At 55.3% G+C, this 21,751-nt stretch overlaps 1 protein-coding gene across 1 annotated transcript in view; it reads right to left on the reverse strand.

The window, feature by feature from the left end:
- Positions 1–977: 977 nt before the first annotated feature.
- The window catches only part of HS6ST1 (heparan sulfate 6-O-sulfotransferase 1), a 46,302-nt gene continuing 25,528 nt past the window's right edge, over positions 978–21,751 (reverse strand). Inside the window, exon 2 of the mRNA XM_019469496.2 lies at positions 978–4,504. Coding sequence (XP_019325041.1) covers positions 3,796–4,504 — 709 coding nt within the window. The 3' untranslated portion in view covers positions 978–3,795. The remainder of the gene's footprint in view (positions 4,505–21,751) is intronic.

A 21,751-nucleotide genomic window follows, 5' to 3' on the forward strand; every position in this document is an offset into this window, starting at 1 on the left:
CACAACCCTGGGACCGTAAGCAGAAATCAAGAGTGGGCCACTCAACCGACTGAGCCACTCAGGTGCCGCTGAATCTGATCATGAGAGAACCATCAGACTGATGCAGACATTTTAAGGGACAAGTGGCCTATGTTAAAATGTCAGTGCTAAGAAAGGGAACAGGTGGGCGGTGCAGGCTGGGTCTCTGCTTGGTGAAAGGAGATGGGAGAAGCAGGACAGCTGAGCACCGCACAGTCCTCGGCTCACAAATAAGACCTGAGGACATTGTGGGCACAAGTAGGAAATTTAGACAGGGAATGTATGTTAGCTCGGATTACTGTGTTTATGTTAAATTTGAGGAGATGATAAAGGGTTGAGTTTCACAGCAGAATGTCATTCTTAGGATGTACATGCCTGAGTATTCTGAAGACTGCAACTTATTTTCAAATATTTCAGAAAAACGTGTGTGTGTCGGAGTGTATGTGTGAGTGCATACACACATATCTGTGTGTACTCGTGTGCACGTGTTTGCGTACAGAGAGAGCAAGTGTGAGTGCAGGACAGGAAGACGCGACAAAACGTTGACCTAGGTAAATCTAGGCTAAGTGTTTACGGGTGTCCATGAACTGTTCTTTTGCCTTGTCATCTGCAAATCTTTCCAAGTTAAAAGTGAAGGAGGAAGAGGTCACTGAGAAGCACACGGTGTCTGCGTTTCTCAGCCTCACTTTAAGCTGGGCTCCTGTTCTCAAGTGTTGCAATTAAGGACCACTAACCCCTGCTTCGTGGCAATGACAGGTCGACCTCTTCCTTTTGCAAAGGGCTGCCTCAGGGAGAAAGTGCGTGAACTCCTTTCTTCCTGGCTGCCTGCACCTGAGGGAGCCCCCGCTCCCGCGTCCATCCCTGTACTCAGATGCTCATTTTGAAAATCAAACCCAGAAGGTCTGGCCACGCCACGCCGGGCGGACGGCTGTTACCACAGACCACAGCACACCTGAGGCTCCTTGTCAAGGGTTTATTTCATCTGCTAACATTCATTCTTGACCTAGACAAAAACAATTAGATGATTATGACTTGCTTTTCCATCATCAACTCGTTTTTCTTGTATGAATAACCAAAAGATTTCTTCTCAACACTTTTTTCTTTTTTTTTAATAAGAAGCTATAAATAAATAAAGCTTTAAACGCTCCTGGGTTCAAGTGAAACACTTCCAGTTCCCAAAAAGGTCACAGACTCATTGCTCGGACAATTTTGCCGTCCGTTTCCTCCTCCAGGAGGAGATGTTGCAGGTCTGTGTGAGGAGTGGGTTGTCTGCTCACCGCGTGTTGCCTCTGTTTCCTCAGCCCTGTGCAGAGCCGCTGGGTGGGGCACCCCTTCAGTGGAGCCCCGGAAGGTGGTGGTGTCGGAGGAGGCGCTACAGGCATGAGGAGCTTTCACCTCAATGCAGGTGGCCTGAGCAGAAGTGCCGGACTGGAGGCGTGAGGGGCCGAGGGGCATTGGCACCTGGTGCTGTCTCTGGGCGCCTTGGCCTGGGTGCTGGCCCCCCACAGGACCGCTTTCCAGATGCAGCAAAGAAACCAAGGAGAGACCCGTGTTTCCGTGTGAATTGGGACAACGGATCATAAGTTAAAACATTCCAATATGTACAAAACAGATCCTACACTCAAGGGGGCACACACAGGAAGCCGACTTCAGGAGGGTCGGGTGCCCAGGGGTTCAGGCAGAACGGGACTGAGCTTTCCACCAGGAGGTGGAATTGACCACCTCCTGATGAAAGCCACAGCAAGCCCCGAGCACCCCACATGCTTGTCCAAGACCCCAGAGGTCTCATGAACACGTCCCACCCTCCTCCCTGGAGCATGACTGCCCCAAAGGATGAGTGTCAGAACAGATCCCCCCCATGCTGACCTTCACTACCCCTTGAAAGAACCACTATACCACTTGGGCACTGGCCTGCTCAGCGTGACACACCCACTCTGCGGGGTGATCCTGGGTAGGTGTGGTGCCCATCCCAGCCTGCTAACCACTGCCCTTGGACTAGAAGATGAAGTGGTTGGTGTAGGAAGCAGGAGGTATGGGCACCATAACCTTTGCCAGGCAGGCAAAGACTAAAAGCTACTTCTTCCTGGGTACCTCTCATTTGACAACACTGTAGTGTTTCCTGTGCTATTGAAGGTTCCTTGCTTCCACACCTCTGGGGTGGCTGAGGAGAACCTGGGGCAGAGAGGAGGGCTCCTGGTAGAATCTGCCCTCGAGGCTGCTGTCCTCAGCAGACTGGCCGTGGCCCTCACTGCCCTCGTGAGGGAGGCTTGTAGCCCCCAGGCACGTGTGGGTCCTCACCTGGAGAGAGAGGGCACTCGTCCACCTTGGGTGTGGGACACACATTTTGATCCCAGAACCCAGGGCCTCATGTGGGGAGAGCACCCCCAGAGAAGACAGTGGCCTGGCCTCCTGGAGCACAAGACAGGTAGGGCATGGGGGAAGTGTCTACAATGGATATGGAACATGGCTTCTCCAATCTGCAGGGCTGCCAAGAACAGGGCCTGACCTGCTTGTGGTCAGGGGTTGGGCCAAGGGAAATGCAGGGAGAGGCCAGGGTGGGAAGGGCTGTGTATCTGGGTACTAGGGAGCCACTGAGAGCCATTTCTTCCAACTCTGATAATCTGAAAGCCTGAGTCCCCTTCCCTGGCCATAGCAAACCACTGTGGCCCCAAGATATGATTCATGGGCAGCAGGTACAGTTGGCTGTGTTCTAGCCAATGGAGGCTTGATTGTACTTCTGCACATGTGGTTGTGGGAACAGTGGGGCATGAGCCCCGAATAAATGTCTAAGTGATGACCCTGGGGCCAGGGATAGTCTTACCAAATCTCAGAGGGTCAGAATGGTAAATGGAGCAGGGGAAACTTTCTGCCTGAGCTGGTCTGGCTTGGTGGCCCAAAGGCCAGCTTGGGTGGGGAGGTACATAGACACAGGTGGTAGCATCCTTGGACACAGCCTTCCCACTCTTTTCTTATTCTCTGTCCACAGAGGGGAACAGTGCATGTGGGCCCATCTCCTTGCAGCCCTTCTTAGGCTGAGGACTGTGGAAAATGGGGGGGGAAGGGCCCCAGGAGGTGTGCTTTGATCTCCTGACCCAAAGCAAGAAGCCAGACTGTGTGTTTTGACCTTGGGCCAGAGAGAGAGTGGGCTTCCCAGGGGCAGGCCAGAGTCTTCTCGGCTTCAGGCAGGGTGGGCCCTGACCATGAAGATGGGTGAGCTAGGAGCTCCATTCCTGAGGACACCTCAAGGGGCTGCCTTTGTGCCCAGAGAAGGGGCTTCACTCAGGCCCAGGGGCACTGGGGCCACTGGAGGCCAAGGGGCTGCCTGGGTGGTCTGATCCCGGAAAGGTGCCTGGAGCTGGTGTTGGGCCCCTGCTGGCCTGCAGAGCAGAAAGCCAGCAGGTGTGCACAGTGGGTGTGGGACGCGCTCCTGGCCCAAGTCCGAACTGCACTCTCTGCTGTTTTCTTGTTTTTAGACCTTCGGCTGGCCGCCGTGTGTGAGCTGGGGCCAGGAGAGGAGGGACAGTCCTGGCCTGCGCAGGCCTGCCTGCAGCATCCCTCAGGCACGCTTTCCTCTGGCCAGGGGGTGGGGGCGGTGGTTTGCACTGGCAGATTCCTCAGACCCCGCCAGGCCGCCATGTCCCCACTCCCTGACCCTCATTCAGCACATCTACCTTCTGGTGAGCACATCTGGGACCCTCTTCCTACCAGAGTTCCGGTGGGTCAGTCCGTGTGTCTGACCTCACCCCCCGCGGGGCCACCCCCCACGACCGGCCACCACTACCACTTCTCGATGATGTGGCTCATGTAGTCCTCGGTGGGCACGCGGCCCGGCTCCTCGGCGTCCTCCCGCGGCAGCGCCTCCTTGGCGCGGTGCAGCAGGCGCTCCTCCCGGCTCTTGAGGCGCTGCTCCCTGCGCTCCAGCTGCCGCTTGTACTGGTAGCGCTGCTGGAAGAGGTCCTTGGCATAGTCGTAGAGCTGCACGTCCAGGTCATTAAGCTCCTCGATGCGCCGGATGGTGTCCTCGTCCACCTCCACACCGCCCGCCCGCGTGCTGTTGTACTGCATGAAGGGCCGGATGAACTTGAGGTTGAACGTCCGCTCGAACAGGTACTGCGTCTTGCGCTGGAACTCTGTCAGGCCGAAGAAGGCCATGCCCCGCAGATTCTTCTTGGCGCTCTCCAGCAGCAGCTGGGCCCGCTTGCCCTCGGGGATGAAGGACAGGTTGTAGCAGCCCACCAGGCTCAGGTCGGCCAGCATGCGCACCTGGCGGTTGTTGGCCAGGTTGTAGGGGCAGTCCATGAACTCCTGCAGCGTGCAGCCCGACCAGTCCGTGCCCTCATAGCAGGGTGGCAGCTCTTCGGGCGTGGGCGTGCGCCCATCGCACATGTGCAGCGACGTCTTCCAGGTGGCCCCCCGCTGCACGTGCCGCCACTCACTCAGGTAGCGGGACACGGGGTCTCGCAGCAGGGTGATGTAGTAGAACTTCCTGTAATGAGATAGGGACAGGGGGTAAGATGAGGGCACAAGTGCGGGGGGCGGGGGGCAGTATCTGGGGGCCATTTGGGGGTGGAGGGAGGAGGCTGGAGCTCCAAATCTGACTGCTTTGGGTCCATATCGTGGGACCTCAGGCACCTCTGATACCAATCGTTACGTTTAGTTCTCCAAATGGCGATTTCTGAATGGGAAGCCCGGGAGCTGAGATGTGACACAACCTGCAAAGGGCACCACGGTCACCGTCACGTCTGCCAGGTGTGACTATCGCAGGGTCCTGCAGTGCCTGGCCTCAGTGCCTCCTGAATCCTGGCCCAGGGGCTTCCCCTGGACCCCAAGGCCACCCTCCTGTGTGCTCCCTCCTTAGGAAGGACAGCCTGTCTTTGCCCTGCACTGGGGCAGACCTGCAGGAGCCCATGCTCCCGGGGACCAGAGGCGTAAGGAAGTGCTCACAGCAGCAGGCTGCATGTGTGGGCCTGCTCAGGGCCTCCCACAGGCCCACTGCACACCTGCTCCCGTGGAGGGCGGGCACCAGTAGACCACTCAACCCGGGACTCCCAGGTGACCCATAATTCATAATTATCTTGTCTCCCAGGAACTGTCTCCACCCCAGGAAGTCAGGCATCCCTCAAGATGCCACCTCCTTGTGCTATATGCAAGGGGCATCCATACCATTGGAGAAGTGACTCCCTGTGTAACAGGCACATCCCTGTCTAGCATGATGACTGGCCTGATGTCACCAAGACATAGCGGGCAGGGGGGCTTCCAGATGTTCCTGTGACAGGTGTGGTGTGTGGTGGTCAGCCCCAGAGGTTCTTCCTGGAAATGTCTCCTCCAGGGCTGGCAGAACTGGCAGCCTGTGCCTGGTGGGACGTCCCAGGCCAAGGCAAACCAGGGCTGGGGCAGGCAGCAGGAGCCCCCTGGGCCCCACACACCACTCCAGGGGGAGAAGCTCCAGGAATGCCCACCCCTACCCCCCTCCAGACAGCAGCACGGAAGCACATGCACACGAACCCCTCCTTACTGAGGCCCAACAGGGGCACCCGACTAACCCACCATCCCCCTCGCTAACCCCTTGGGGAGCTGCATAGAGCACCTCGGGGGGTCTGCTGGCAGCATGCTGATCTGACTGCACATCTCCCAGGGGGCCATGGGGTTGGCAGGGCGACCGGCAAAAGCGAAGGCAGTGGGGTACCTCCACATGTCCCCTCAGATGGAGGGAGGGACATCTAGAAAACTGCAGGGTGGCATCTTCATTAGGGAACTTGGGACCCCCAAGCAGAGCCTGGGCAGGGGGATAGTTAGCCAGTGGCTGGGGGGCGGGGGCCAGACAAAGACTGGTCCTGCAAAGCAGACTGCTGAGAGGAGCAGGGCAGGGACTGTGCCACCGGGAGTGGGGTGGTGGCTAAGGCAGACAGCAGAGAGAGCACCTGGGCAGAGGGAATCAGGGACCCCTTTCTCAGCAGGGAGTGGAGAGCAGGAAGGGCATCCTGACTCCCACCTGCTCCCTGAAGCCTGGGTTCTAGTCTGTGGTCTCTGCTCAGGTCCTCGTTTGATCTGGAAGCACCCTCCGCCCCTTCCCCCCCCACCCCCCTCAATACTGTGCCCCAGCCTAGGCTTCCAGCCTCTGCAGGCAGCTTATGTTCCAGCACCTGCAGGGGGGAGCCCTGCACCCCCACACTGGACCCCAGCTCCTGTGGAACACACCGTGGTGATTCTTGCTGCCCTTGAAAGATGAACAAAGGGCCACCTGCACCCTCTGTGACCACTGCACCTCCTTCCAACCCTCCTGCTGGCTCCTGGGGAGAAATTGCAGGGCCTTAAGCTGTGTCCTCTTCCCTCTCTGCTTCATCAGCTGACTCTGGCTCATCCTACAGACCTCAGACAGTGCCACCTCCCAGGGAAGCCATGAGGTAGACAGGGCTCCCCCTTGGGCCTCTGTCACAGCAGGAACTTAACACTGACCTCTCAGCTCATTTGACCAGAGCCTCCCTCAGGGGCGGGAGTGGGCAGGAAGGAAGCTGGCTCCTGTGTGTGTGCTAAGCTGGCTCCCCAGGGTTGAGACCGAGATGGATCCAAGGATTGAAGACAGAATGTGCCTCAAGGAGGTCACCTCACGTAGCACCTTCAGCCCCTAGTGGATGAAACCAAGCCTGGGAGGTTAAGCAGTTGCCTGGAGGTCCCCAATGGCTTTGGCAGTAGGGTGGGGTGAGTGGCCGGACAAGAAAGGTCAGTTCATTCAGGTGTCAACTTTGTAGGAATGAAGTATAAGACATTTATAAAGCCTGACCATGAGAAGTGCTTCTGAAGAGGACAAGACAGACAAGCAGACACAAAGCAATAAACACAGGGACACACCCAGAAACATGCATATAAAGAAATGCATCCACTGCTCTCACAGGTGTCCCAGAGGGGTCTCACAGGTGTCCTTAGGCCTCTTTGGGAGGCTGAGGGCTACTTGGACCTCCTCCCATTCTGTGGGACCCTGACTCCTCATATGGAAATGGGCCAGTGTGGTAGTTCCTCCTGGACACAGAAAAGCAGAGTTTGAGGTGTCCACTGACACAGAGGCATGCCCACTTGGCCCCAGCCAAGGCCAGCTGGGGGCCCCAAAGATGACCTCTGAGGGCAAGAACACACTGTGCACACAGAGCACCAGTACCCTTCACCGAGTGTGCCCTCAGCCTTCAGCCTGGGGTCCTGTGTCAGCACTGCCCTCCATCCCACCACGGGGGTGGGCTTGGGGGAGCCCCAGCTGCTCCCAGACCCTCACTGGTCCCTGTGATGGGACCAGGACTCTCAGCCCTGTCACAGCTGGTGCCTGCAGGTCCTGGGGAGGCCGGGTATGGATACCCCTGAAATCCTTGGCCATTAATTTCTCTGACATGTTAGCCAGAGAGGTAACGTTCACTCAGTGACCTATAGCTGCCATCTGGACAGCCAAGGCTGATGGGAGGCCTGCCCGCCCACCTGTCCAGTCCCTCTGCTCACAGCCCAAGAGGGTGTAGGGCTTGCCCAGGGTCACATAACAGGTCTTGAGGCAGGACGAGTCCAGGCTGCCTCCTCAGAGCCCGTGGTGTGAGCTGCCTGGGCCTGGTTAGACAGCTGCGCTCGTTCTGTCTGTCAGAGAGGCCTGGGTGTTGGGATCGCTGAGGGGTCTCTAAGGGTACAGTCACTGCTGGTGTATCTGGCAGGCTCCAGGAGATGCAGACGAGTCTTCTGGTCCTTAGAGCTTCCTGTTCATGCTCTGTGGTGAGGCCTGAGAAGCTGACTCCCCTGGGCCCCTTGAGCTGATGCTGATCTCACAGCCCTGTGTTCCACATGGGTGCTAAGAGGAATGGCTTCTCTCCTGGCCCAGCTGGTACAAGTGGGGCTCACCCATGCTAGGGTGACTGGGAAGGGTATCAGGATGGAACATGTGGTGTCTTCTCTGTGCAGGACATTGCCATGGCCTGGGCACCCCCCGCCCCCATTTCTGTCCCCCAGGCATAGCCTGTGGTGGAGAAAAAGGGCTCAGGCAGATTCTGGAGCCTGTTCGAGGGGCTGGCTACTACCCAGCTCTTGTCTGGACAGTGTGGGAGCCGCTGCAGCAGATACACACACCCGGGGCCTGTCAGCCTCCTCAGGAACTCATGAGCCTGACGCCCACCTCCACCTTGCCCACCCTGGCCCTCACCCTGGCTGCTACCATGACACTGCAGACAGCCCTGCCCATAGGCCTGTATCCTGGCCTGCTCCCAACTCCCCTACTCTGCCCTGTCTGTCCATTACACACACTACCAGACACACTGGCTGTTTATGTTCTGGTTTACTGTCCGATGAAAAGAAGGTATGAAGGCATTGACAAGAAGTGAACAGAAGGTAGGGTGTGGTGTGGGGGTAGAAGAACCCCCTGATCACCGACCACACCCCACAAGATGTGACCTGATGTACACTCTGTGAAGGTGCCGAGGGGCTCACGGCTCAGGGATATGAGGAACTAGGCAGGGGCCAAACAACACAGTCTGCACCCTCAGTGGTGTCCCCAGCACCTGCCCTTCCGTTCCCAGACAGCTGCCACCAGGCTAACCTAATCCCTGCCCTAGCCCCACCTCATGGGGAACTGGAGGGTCTCTGTCCCAAAGTTCTTCCTGCACGGACATCTGGGGTCCCCCATAAAACAGGGGGCTTTCTGCTTATCACTCTCCAGCAGGAGCTCATCCATTCAGATGAACTGAATGGAGCTCATCCATTCAGATGGCCCAAGTGCCAACCAACAAGGTTTCCAAAAAAAAAGGGGAATGAGGAAGCAGAGGAGAGGAGGAAATAATGAGAACTGCAGTATATGGTTCATTTAGCCTGAAATGGCCAAGTGCCCAGCAAGTGAATGTGGGGACCAGACCCAGGATTACAGAGATGGCCCATGCAGCACCTGGACAGAAGAACAGAATACCTGCAGAGGACTGGCTGTCGGGAGACCCAACTTCTCCACAGCAACATCATATGCTAAAAATCAATGGAGCACTGGCTTCTAGATGCTGCGAGAAAATGACCAGCGACATGTCAGATCCCACCAAACTATCCAGCAGATGTGAGGGCAGAGTGGAGACAATGTAGACATGCAAAGACTCAGGACATTTATTTTCCATGAATCTTGTTTTAGGAAGATATTGGACTACGAATCTCATTTAGTAAACAACAACAACAACAACAACAAAAGCATGGGAGACAGGAGCTCCAAACCAGGAGAGAGGTGGAGGGTGTCAACCGCACATCCCGCTGGGCCTCCAGGAGCAGAGGAGAAGGGGTTCCAGGAAAAACGGGGCCTGAACAGATTACCTGATGCAACAGAGCATTTGTGGGAAAAAACGAATGGTAGGTACACAGCAGATCTTTGGAATCACTTGGAAAAAATTACGTCTATGAACACAGAAAACAATGCAAGTAAAAAAAAAAAAAAAGATTGGGCAATTATTAATTCCAGGAAAAGCAGGAAGTAATATGAAAAAGAAAGTATTCTACTAAAATCAGAAGTAAATAGTGCTTTTAGAGACATTATAATGTAAATACTGACTACTGATTTAATAAAAACTTGAGATTTTTACTCTACTTGGAGGATGTGCAAGGGCTTAAGAACATTTAATCTTCATCTACCCAAACAGAAAGCAAATACACAACGTTTAAATCAATAAATCAAGAAATAACACTATAAATTATTTAGAAATACAGAAGTAAATACATGAAGAACACTGAAAAGAGCCATAAGTGGTAATTTGGGGAGGTTGGAAAGGAAAAGCAGATCTGTTGGTTTTTACTATAAGCCTCTTGGAACTATTTGTCTTGAAGTGTGTATATAAACTGTTTTAACCAAAAACATGAAAAATACAACAATGAGGAAACTGGCCAAAGAAGCATATGGAAGGATGCTCTCCTTCCTTAGTCACGGAGGAAATGACACAGTGAGCTACAATGTGACTTAGACAGGCAACACAGAGGTGGGGCAATGCCAACTTCCAACTGCTCATGGGACGTGAGTCGGGGACAGTTGTTCCGGAGTGTCTTCACTGGAAAGCTGTGACCCAAGACTCCTCTCACAGGCGTACAACCCAGGGAAACCCTGTTCAAGTGCACTAAAGACATGGACAAGACCACCCACGGCCGCACCGTTGCTGACAGCCTCACACGTCTGCTGCAGTGGCATGTGAACATAAACTGCGATATTCTTCCAACAGAGTGCGGCTCAGTAATAAATGAACAGAACAGACTATAGTTACAACAACTCGGGTGAATTTGAGAAATAAGATGTTGCAGAGAAAAAGCAAATAAAGAAAATGTAATAAAGTATGATGATACTGTTTAGAGTTTCCAAATACAAACACAACCAAAGAAAATACTATTGACTGATACATATGTAGATATCAATGTCAGTTAAAAAAAGAAAAAAGGCAATGAGGGGACACACATGAAAATTCAAGGCAGAAGTCAGCAGTGGTGTGTACTGGGGCAGGAGGGTCGCTGGGGTGGTACCAGTTCATGGTGGCTTCTGTCATGTGGATGGCGCCCTCACTCTTAAGGCAGGCGATGGGGGTGTAGGTGTTTATGTTTTATTTCTTATGTACGTTATGCAAATTCTTTTGTAAGTTTAGAAAACACTTTGTGATAAGTTTAAAAAAGTTTTACAAACAAAACCAAGATTCGTGCCAGCAGGCCTTGCAGGTAAACTGACATTCTTGCCAAACTGGGAGTCTTGGTTCCCCAAAGTACGCCAGTCCCTTCCATCTTGCCCCCATGCTCCCTCTGCCTGCAACATCCCCCCCTCCCACCGCCAGTGCCTCCAACTCTAGGGGTTTACTGCCCTTCGCCCTTCCTTCGTGCCCCTCTCACTTCCCCTTCCTACTTGCTAACACTCCTACAGTGAGTAGGGAGAGGTCTGTGGAGGATCCCCTGTGGACATCACCTCTGGGGATGGTGATGGTGGCTAGTTTTCCAGGCTAGCAGGGGCTGCTTTTGGCTTGTGAACTAAGCACGCATTAATGAGCTAGCTGCTCCATGACCTCTAGGAGGGAACCACCACTTCTACCAAGCTGGAACATCCAGTTGGTGTCTGGCTTCCCATCCAGGGGGGTCTTGAGGTGCAAACAGGGTCAGCACCACTCCTGGGGCTCTTCAGTGGGGTCAATCCCAATGTGAAGACTCTAGTGACTTGGCTGGCAAGTTAGGCTCTGTTGGGGTGGCAAGCTTCTGGTACCTTCTCTGAGCAGAGCCCTACACTATATCCTAGCTAAAGTGGGTGGCCATGGGACCTGACCTCTAAAACAGGTCTCTGCTGTGCCCTAGGACAGGCCCAGGATCACCCAGAGCACGTCCCAACCAGACTGTCTTGCCTGTGGCTACAGAGCAGGGCTGACAGCACCATTACTCCTGAACAGGGAGCACACAGGGACCGGAGGGGTGGTGACCAGGCCCTGCTACATCTCCCCTCGCCACCAGCGGGTGCTCAGCACCACTCATCTGGTCAGTGCCCTGGCTTGGCAAAGGACACAAACTGGCAACGCCCCCAGGTCCCTCCCAGCAGCGACAGCAGCCAAGGTTACAGGCTCACAGCATGCCAGGCACAGCCTGGGGGCAGGCGCTTCTTGCCTTTCACAGAGGAAGAGTCCCAGGCTCGCAGCTATTCAGTGTTCTAGCGCTCTGGGCTGGGTGGGGTGGGGTCAACAAGGGCAGTGGGAGGGGCAGGGAGGCTTCTCAGAGAGGGTGGGGGCACAGCCTGTCCCAACCAGAGGGAAGGGCAATGGAGGCTCAAGGGGCAGGCAGGGCCAGACCAAGAAGGGTCTTGTTCATTCCACAAGAGAATGAGTTCCAAAGGGAAAGGGCACACAGTGCAGCATCCACATGGATTTCAAAAATAAGTCATGGGACTTCAAAGACATTTTGTGCTGTGAAATAATTCTAGTCCGCACGCCTGCGATCACTCCTGACACCCTGCAGGGCTTATCGCCTGTATCATGCATTCTTGAGTTCATTACGTTAGTTGTAATGCTTTCTGTGAACCTAGCTGCTCTGACATTTTTGTGTGCACTGGTTTAGCACGCCCCACAGTCACGCAAGATCCTAGAGGGCAAGGAATGTGCCTTGTTCTTGGGTCCTAACACTGCTGTCAGGCAGTGGTCAGCTCCAGAGTCTTAAGTGTGAGTTTTTATGGGACAACTGTAGCCCTGGAACCCTGCTTTGTTGACAACACACAGACACTCTGGGAAAGTTCTGCAAAATGCAGCAAATGAGCTTTGAGTTCCTTCCTGGAGGAGGGGGTGGGGGGCAGGTGGGTGGGCAGCTAACAGGAGGCTCCTGCTCTGCTCCTGCGCTGGGATCAGGGAGGTGGCACCCTCTCGCTCTGTCCTCAGGAGGCCCTCTCCCTCCTGCCACCTGCCTGTGGGCATCAGGCAAGTAGTCCACAACCCTGACTCGGTATAGCTCAAACTTTATCACTTATGTGAAACCTGGGTTCATGAGGCGAGGTGACAGGTCCAAGGCCAGAGCCCACACCTGTACTGTGTAACTGGACATTGCTGTCCCAGAAGCACCCACCTCCTGCCCCTCACACCAGTGGCCAGAGGATGCTTCATTTTCCCTTCTCTGCCCCGAGAGTGTGGGTCTGATCTGAACACAACCACTCCTGACTCTCCTCTGGCAGCCCAGGGCTCTGACCAGAAACCAGACTTGAAACCCGGCTCAGGCAGAGAGAAGCCTGGAGCTGAGGGCGGGGGTGGGGTGGGGAGGGTGGAGGGGATGTACAGGATTCTGTGGCTGGGGGAAGGGCCAAGTGGGCATCAGCTTGCAGGAGTCTGCCCTAATGAGAAGGGCTGGGGGGCGGGGCAGCAAAGTCGCTGCAGAAAGCTGATAGAGTATTAGCTCCCGCAGGAGGCATGGAAGCCAGGCAGGGAGGGGACGGTAGACACACAGCACAGATGTCTATAGCCGAGGATGTGTGGACGAGCCCGTGCCCTCCCAAAACAGCACTCTGTGATCACCACTCGGCAGGGAAGAAGAGCACGATTAGGTGGCTGCCTGAGGATGGTGAGATTATGGACTCTAACATTTCAGTGTAAAATTTTCAAACTTACAACAATGTTGGAAGTCTAGGCAACACCCACATGTCCAAGTAGGTTCCTTTAACACTGTCTTTACACATTTCTGTGTTGTCAGCAATGAATGCACTGTTATTTAAATAACTGAAATAAAGTAACAACTCTGCTCTCTGGAATGGGGTGCCGTTGCAAAGGGTCAGGTTTGTGCTGTTCGTCCTCTATGACAAAATGCCAGCTGGCTGATGTCTCGGAGTGGCACGCTCACCTCCTTCCTGAGCTGCTGGCTCCCACGGCAGGGCTTTTGTGAACGAGGGCCCAACCCACCAGTCTCTAAACCCAGACCATGAAATAAAGGCAGATTTTTCTAGCCAGTGCCAACAGAACTGTAGCTCCCTTATGTGGGTGAGGGCACTGTTATTTACCGTCAGAATTACAAAGTATTTAAAAAAAAAAAAAAAGACCTGCTGTATTACTTCTGGATACATAGTCAAGGGAGAAGACTAATGCTCTGGAGGACCGGCCACTTTCTCCCACCTTGGTTGACTCAGGGGGTCCCAGAGTGGCCAGGGAAGCTCCATGAGGGGTACTCACACCCCCTGCTGCCCTGTCACATTAGCCCTCCCAGGGCCCAGGAATCCCCCTTCATGAGGACAGAGGCCACATGGTGAGGTCAGGATCTGGAGGATTAGTGCTTCACAACCACACTAAGAGGTACCTGGGAATTCAGAGGGAGGACTCCAAAGAACCTGCCCAGGTAGGTGGGAGCTGACTGCAGCACTCCAGACTTAGCTTGTGGGCTGGCTGGGGCTGGTATGCCGGGAGCCCTGCTTGCTCTGCTTACGGTCTCACCCCAGGGCCTATGGCTGGCTCCCTCACTGGGGCCTGGGTCCATGTTATGGGTTCAGGGGTGGCCAGAGCCAGGAGCTGTGGCCTGACCTGCTGTGATTAGCTCACTGAGCTAACCCCATCAGAACTGCTCTCTGCCGACACTAAGCCAGGTGCTGGTAACCCCAGGGTGCATGGCCTGGTGGCTCCTGCAGTCTGGTCCTGCTGTTCCCGTTGGCCTGCTGGCCTTGGAAAGGGCTGCATGTGCAGGAGGGCAGCTCTGGGGAATGCAGCTCACACAGTAAGATGACCCAGCACCGAATCCAGATGGAGGATTGATTGCCTTACAAAATGCAAGTCAGATTTTAGCTCTGATTCTCCATGATTGCCCTATGTGGGGCTGGCTGCCTCCTCCTCCTTCCTGTGACAGGAAGAGGCCTGCAGGTGCAGCTCCCCCGGGTGGGCGCCTGGCTGGCTGTCAGCTGGGTAATCTCTCCTCTCTGAACCAGGATTCTCATGTGCATCATTAACAGGGCCTGGCTGGGTGAGCAGTGCAGACTGAAGGGAGAGGTGGCAGAGTGAGAGGGAGGGAGAGGCAAGTGCTGGCATGGGCAGTAGGAGGATGGCTGGGGGAGATGAGCCAGTTCCAGGCAGGACAAGAGTTACCGGGAACCTGCGAGTGAATGGATTCTCCACTGGCTCTGGCCATGATTTCCGTCCCCACACCATACCCAGTGCTGCAAGAGCAGGCCCCACAGGGCCCAAGAGCATGGCACTCCTGACAAGCCCCTGCAGGAAACACCTAGATCACCAAGTGCTGAGCTGGCAGTGGCAGGCTGGGGAGCCCCCTCTCCAAAAGCACTGTAGAAAATGTCTGTGTAAGGCTAACCCTTCTTCGGTAACATGTCCACAGAGCAGCTGTGGTCAACTGATTCTGCTTCTAAAAATACCTAGGTCCAGAGAGTGGCCCCATGACCTCAGTGATCAGTGGCTGGGTACGCGCAGCCGTGGCCAGGTCCCACCCCTCCCCCCAGCCCCTTGCGCCTCGGGACTCTCAGTGCCAAGCCCGTAGCTCATACAGTTCTTGGCAAAACACCAGAATAGGCGCTCTTAGGTGAGCACAGGCTGACCAAGCCCCTCACTGATCACACAGTGACATTTGAGGTCCAGGTGACTGGGCTGGCTGGAGAGGTTGGGTGGGGGGCCTTACGCAGAAAGACAAATGGCTGGCCCAAGACTGGGTCCTGAAGGCTGAGCTGTGCTTGGGAAGGCACTGGCTGGGCTGGCTGGCCTCACAACTGGGCTCCCTGCCCTGCCCACTTCCAACAAAGTGAGGAGGGCCTCAGCTTGCCCCGGTGAGCTAAATTCCTACAGTGGGAAGGGCATTCAGCTGCAGGGAGCAGCATTCACCCGGGACCCCAGGTGACTCCTCAGGCTTAGGAAACAGCATGGAAGTCCCTGAGGAGGAAGAAGCCCAGGAAATGTTTTGTGACGTGTGGCTGTGTAACTAAGCCTGGCCATTAGGATGTGAGGAGAGACACCTTCTTCCCTCTGTTCTCTGGCTGGCTGGAGTGTAGCTGTGACTGCAGAGTGCCAGCAGTTATTTTGGATCACGAGGCAGAAAGCCCTGCTCTCTGGGGATGGGAGAGCTTAGAAACAGAACCTGGGTTCTCAGTGATTCCTATGGCTGCACCACCTGGCCTGCCTACAGTGGGCTCCTTTTCAAAAGGAGAGGAAAAATGGCTTACTTTAGTCTCTGAAACTAATCCATCTATTCAGGGCCAATGCATAAGGACCTGGGCATGATCAGAGGATAAGCTCCTGGGGTGGGGCCAGCCTGGGGTGTCAGGGACTCAGTAGTGACTGAATTAATTAATTTGGTGAACCTTAGTGCTTTACCCTGCTCAGCCTGGACACTCATAGACATTCTGCGGAAGGAAATATTACCATTTTGCAGATGAGAAAGAAAACTGGGCCCAGAGAGGTTCAATAGCAAACCTAGCCACAGAACTGGCTGGTGGTAGTGCTGGAGTTGGAGCTCAGGCCCACCTGGACCCAGACTGAAAGTGCCTGATGAGAACCCATGGAGTCCCAGCCCCCAGCAACCACTTAAATGTCGCTTGGCAAGGCTGGCCCCCAGCCACCTGCTGACCGCTCACCAAACCACAGCCAGAGGCAGTGGTATTTAAGTAAACTATGAATATAATTTACAATCTATTTCCTTTAAAGTACAGTGAGTTCATTGAGAGTGGTCTCTGTAGAGAAAAAGACACATCCAGATCTGCAGCTAGGATGCAACAATTTGGACCTGAAAACACTTTATACAGCCACTGTGACTGTTCTCCTGACACAGTTTCCCTGGAGCGTCTGTCTTGGGGAGCAGAGAGCTGGAGCCCTGACTTTGGCCCAGCCCAAGCAGTTCCTGGCTGTGGGACGCTGAGTGGGCCTCCTGGATGGTCTCTCCTATGGTCATGCACAGCCCTCCAGCTCCTCCTGTCTAATGACACATGGTCACCAACACTGCTGCAGGCACAGAGCTGGGGCAGAGACCTAACAGCACTCCTGTCCTCTGCTGGGAAGCCCAATGGGTGAGACCTGTCCTACAGGGCTGCAGGACACATGGCTGGTAAGCCTGACTCTCACAGGGTAGAGGCAGGGAGCAGCAGGGGTGAGAACAGGGCTGCTATGAGCCCCCACTCCCTCCCCACTGCTGTCCCACAGTCCAGCTCCCAGGGAGGAGCCCGTGCCCCTAATAACCCCATCTGAACGAGGAAGAGGGCCTGGTCAGAGGCCTAAGTGTGTCCAGGGTACATGAACCACATGGGCCCGCAGCTCCAGACAGGCATCTCTGATCTCCCCCCAAACAACCAAATTCCAGGTTCTTTGGGACCCAAGGTCTCCAGGATCAGCAGGGTGTGTAGGGGAGGAGTGGTAAGGCTCTGGCTCCAGCATGCAGTGCACCTCCTATACCCCCCGGGCTGGTGTGCACACTTGAGCCTAATGTTGGGCCCTCACTATTGGGAGGGGCTGTCAGAACAAAAGGACATACAAGCAGAGGTCTTGTGTGAAAGTGCCAGCAGGCCAAGGGGAGGGGACTGTGCGACTTGGGACACTGGAACCTGAGGGTGGGTTCTTCCAGCAAGCTCCTGACAGCAGAGGGACCTTCCCAGGCATCCCCTGCCTGCAGGTTCATGCACTGGCTCATCTACCCACATGGGCATCCCTGCCTGCTGTGGGCTCAGGCTGAGGCCCTACCCACCAGAGGGAGTGGTACTGGGAGCCGGGAGCTCCCACCCCTCCCCTGTGCTCCCAGGAAGCCTTCCTGGTCATGAGGCTGGGAACATAAAGGCGACAATGGGGTGAGATGAGGGAGCTCTCTGCATCCTGTGGATTGGATTTGAGGCATCTTTATGGAGGGGTCCATCCAGTGTCAGACTCTGCCAGCTCTCTCCCTACCAGGGGGCCTGGGGAGAATGATGACCCCCATGAGCCTTACTTCCCATCTCCTGGGCCTCCCATGTTCCTATAAACACCTGGTGAAAGCAGTGTGTAAAAGAGCATTACAGCCTGGATGCTGAGGGACCCATAGCCCCAGGCAGATGCGAGGAGCCCAGGCAGGTCCAGGAGGTGTGAGCCTGGTGATCTGTCCCCTCTCTGCCTCAGGGCTCAGCACCCTGGCCTGGGCTCCACGGTCCCCTCTGTCTGCCTTACCCTTTTCTCCTTAACTGGAGCACCTGTTGCATGCAGGACGCGTACCACTCTGCCCTCCAATGGCACCTGGAAGGGTGGGGAACGTGGCCAGTGCCAGGAGCAGAAAGGGGGGTGCCTAATTCCAACTCTGGGTCCACTGGGGCCTCGGAGGTGTGACATGTGACCTGACATCTGAAGGACAGGGAGGAGCAGCGTTCCAATAAATCCGCAGAGGAGGAAGTGGAGGGGCGCCAGGGGAGGAGGGGAGGTAGGCCAGGGGAGGGCACAGCCAAATGCAGGGGAGCTCGTGACTTCAATAAGGAAAGAACAGTTATCAAGCAGTGGGGAAAATGAAGTTTCTGTATTTGTTTCAAAATTCCCAGGTGACAAAATACGAAGAAAAACAAGTTGATTAGTTTAGGCTTAGAAAATAACCTCCATAGCCTCCCTCCACCTCCCCTGGCAACATGTGCGGTTCTGTGAGTGGATGACAACATCCCATCTACAAACAAGGCTAGCAAAGCTTCAGGACAGCACTACAGGCTACTCAGCCTCTTGGCCCTGTGGCACAGAGAACTGAGGCACAGCCTGGCTGGACCCCACAGCAGGCGGCTACTTTGTGTGCATTCTAGGGGCTTGAAACCCTCACCTTCCTCTTTGGGCCCCCCTGACCAGGCAGCTTCCCTGGGGGAAGCTGAAGCTTTTTCTCCCAGGATCCCTGACTTTGGTGATCCCACTGATCACCCATGGGAGACCCATGGGGCAGGAAGTGACTTAATCATCAGGCCAACGTGCTCTATTGGGTGCTGTGGAGGCACACCCACTACACCCAAGCTGGCACAGACTGGGAGAAGATGCTAAGCCAGGGCTGGGGTGCCATGAGGGGCCCTCCTGGCCCAGCCTCTCTGTGCTGCTCACTCTTGGTTCTTTTTTTTTTTTTTTAAAGTTTATTTATTTAGTTTTTGAGAGAGACAGTGCAAGCAAGGGAGGGGCACAGAGAGAGGGAGAGAGAAAGAATCCCAAGCAGGCTCCACATTGCCAGTGTGGAGCCCAATGTGGGACTCAAACCCACGAACCGTTGAGGTCATGCCCTGAGCCGAGACCAGAGTTGGATGCTTTAACCGACTGAGCCATCCAGGTACCCTGCTCACTCTCCATTCTTGACCAGGGGTGAACCCTAACAGCATCTCAGGACACCTCTAGGACCTGGGGCTGGGCGTGCTCTAGCACGAAAGTCTGGGTAAGGCTGCTTACCCTGGAAATGCATTTCCCAGCCATGTGCAGGGACAGGTGCCAGCGCGCACAGCCAACGTGCACGAGCCCCCAGCAGGCTTCTTGCTGGGGAGTTGTTTTCCTGATAGCACTGACACTGAGGTGCCCAGGGAGCTGCACAGTGAGGGCTGGGCCAGCCAGGCTCACAAGAGCCCCTCCTGGCAGGTGACCACAAAGGCTGTGACTGCTTGGCATTCTGGAAGCTCTGCTGAGGGAGGGGGCCACAGCCTCCCAGTGAGGCCAGGCTTGGGGCTGCTCTCCGACGAACCAAGTGCAGGCCTTTCCAAAAGAAAGGGGTGGCTGATAGCATTCTGGGAGACTGCCCGCTGTCCCCAGATCCACCATGGCTGTGGTCAGCCCCCGCCCTGGACTCCCTCCTGAGCAGCACTAACGGCATCCTTCTCTGACTGCACCCAGCTCCTGCCGGCTGCTCCTGGCAGTGCCCTGCCTAAGTGGGTGCTGACCTGCAGGTGAACCCAGCCAGGCCTCCAGGTGCCATCGGGCTGTTCACGCTGCACGACGGCTGCCTGCCTGGCACCTTCTGGCTTCTGACCCCCGGAAGGCGAGACTTCCGCCACACATGCAGACCTCAGGGTGAGGGGAAGGTGAGTGTCTGCTCCTTCTTGGGTGGGGCCGGGTGCTTGCGGACTGACTCAGCCCAAGACCTGCCTCCAGAGCCTTGGCCTCTGCTGGTTGCCAGCTTGAACCCCGGCCGACGGCTCGCAGGCCTCTGCTGAGGCTCCTTCCCCGAATCCTCACAGCCTGTACTTGCAGACCTGCCACAGCCACCTGGGCCCAAGGAGGAAGAGGTGAGGGCCCGTGAGTGAGGCGGGAAGTGGTGTCAGGCCCTGCTAGGGTGTGCAGCATGCGTGTCAGGAACGCCCGCTCCTGCCGTTTGCCAGGCAATAGCAGCTTCTGGGTCTGTGCGCCAAGATACACCCTACAGCCAAGACAGAGCACGGAAGGCCCACGCAGCACGCTGCAGCTCAGTGGACACTGTCCCTGCCAGGCTGCAGACAGCTCAGGGCTTAACCCGAGCTCAGGGCACACGGCTTGATACCTGTGCCCAGCAACTCCATGCCAACTGGACACACAGCCTTTTTGGGGACTCTGCAATGACACAGAAGCAGAAGCATGTGCCAGCTGAGGAGAAGCACCACTTCAGGGCTCGTGTCATGATTTGATGCCATTCTGGAGAAACATGAAGATGGGACAGAAATATAACAGGCCAAACGCAAACAGGGCTTGTCCCAGGGCCTGGAGCTCTCGGTAGCTTTGTCTTCTGTTTTTAATTTTTCTCATATTCTTCCAATTCTATACAACCAGGCATGTGTCACAAAACAAACAAGACACAAAGACTAAAAGCCCTTTAGGTACCTGATCTAATAGGATTTTCTCACAGGAGGGGCAGAGTCAGAAGCCTGGCAGGCTCTGGGCCTCCCAGGAGCCACTAGGATGTCTCTGAAACCATGAGGCCACCAGCTGTCTGCTTTTCTGGGGGTCAGGAGGGCCGGAGCTGGTCTGAGGACCACTGGGACTCCCTTTAGGCTCCACCCGCTGACCCCACAGCTGGTGTCCAGTCCCACGGAGCCTCTCAACAGACAGGAGGGGGCTGATCCCCCCTCTTTCATGCGCACACATCACCTGAACAAGCACACAGCATGCTGGGGGAAGGATGGCTTTACGTGCTCTCTGAACGTAAACTATTTTTCCCCAGAAAATAGAAAATCAGAGTGTCAATGGCACACTCTAGACAGAACCATCTGATGCCCAAATTAACTGCAGTGTCCCACTTTCTGCCACTGTGTGGTCCCTGCTGACCCAGCTCTGCTCTCCCAGGTAGGGCGGCTACCTCTGGCCGATGTGCTGGGAGAGCCGCCACCTCAGCAGCAACCCCTGGTCCTGGGGACTGGGGACACCGACGGATCTAGAACCAAGAGACCCTCCACCAAGTGCTTCAGTGGGGGTGGGAGGAGAGAGGTTGATGCTTGCTGTAAGGAGCAGGGCCTAGCAGGCACTCACTTACTCTATTCTTACGACTTCTGGGGTGGGCACCACTATTCAATTCCCTCTGGCAGATGGGTAAACTGAGGTTCAGGAGAGCTTCCTTAGCCAAAGTCTCCCAGCTACCAGGGGCATCCACCCTGCTGAGCAACCCCAGACGCAGGGTGTCTGAGAGGAGCTGGGCAGGGTGCTCACAGGTACAATGGGTGGTCTTTCAACTTGTCATGGGCTCTGCCACTTAGCAGCTGCGTGGCCCTGATAGGACCCAAGGAACGCCTCTACTGTGTTTTCTCACTGCACAATATGGATACCATGCCTTCTAGAGCTCACAGCACAGTGCCTCACACAGGGACGCCCATGCCAGGGCCCTCGAACCCAGCCATGAGGGAAGGAGAGAAAGGCTCTAGAGAACAAACGGACAGATGAACTCACCTGCTCTCGCCAACCGTGGGTGGGGGCACCAGGGGGACATGCAAGAGACAGAGAGAGAAAGAGAAGCCATCAGCCAGATATAAAAGGCATAAGTAGCCCTATCACCTTAACAACAACAACAAAATCAAAGAGGTAGTTAAAAATCCTCCCACAAGTGGTCAAATGTTGAGAAGTGTCTGCAGCTTATTTTCAAATCATTCTCCTGAAAAGAAGAATGAACACACACACACACACACACACACACACCTATACGTATACACCCAAGTACCTGCATACACAGATATGCACAGGTACGTAGCGCAGGGGAGCACGTGTGCCCAGATGGCAAAAACAGTAACAATCTGTGTGTCTGGGTGTAAGGTCTAAGGCTTTACTACTCTGTAGGCTCCACATTTTTCAAAATAAAAAGGTGGGGAGAACTCTTACAAAGAAAATGCCAGGCTATCTCTATCAAA

This window comes from Panthera pardus, unplaced genomic scaffold (assembly GCF_024362965.1).
Source record: "Panthera pardus isolate Hobbes unplaced genomic scaffold, ASM2436296v1 HiC_scaffold_10, whole genome shotgun sequence".
In the NCBI taxonomy this organism is placed as follows: Eukaryota; Metazoa; Chordata; class Mammalia; order Carnivora; family Felidae; genus Panthera; species Panthera pardus.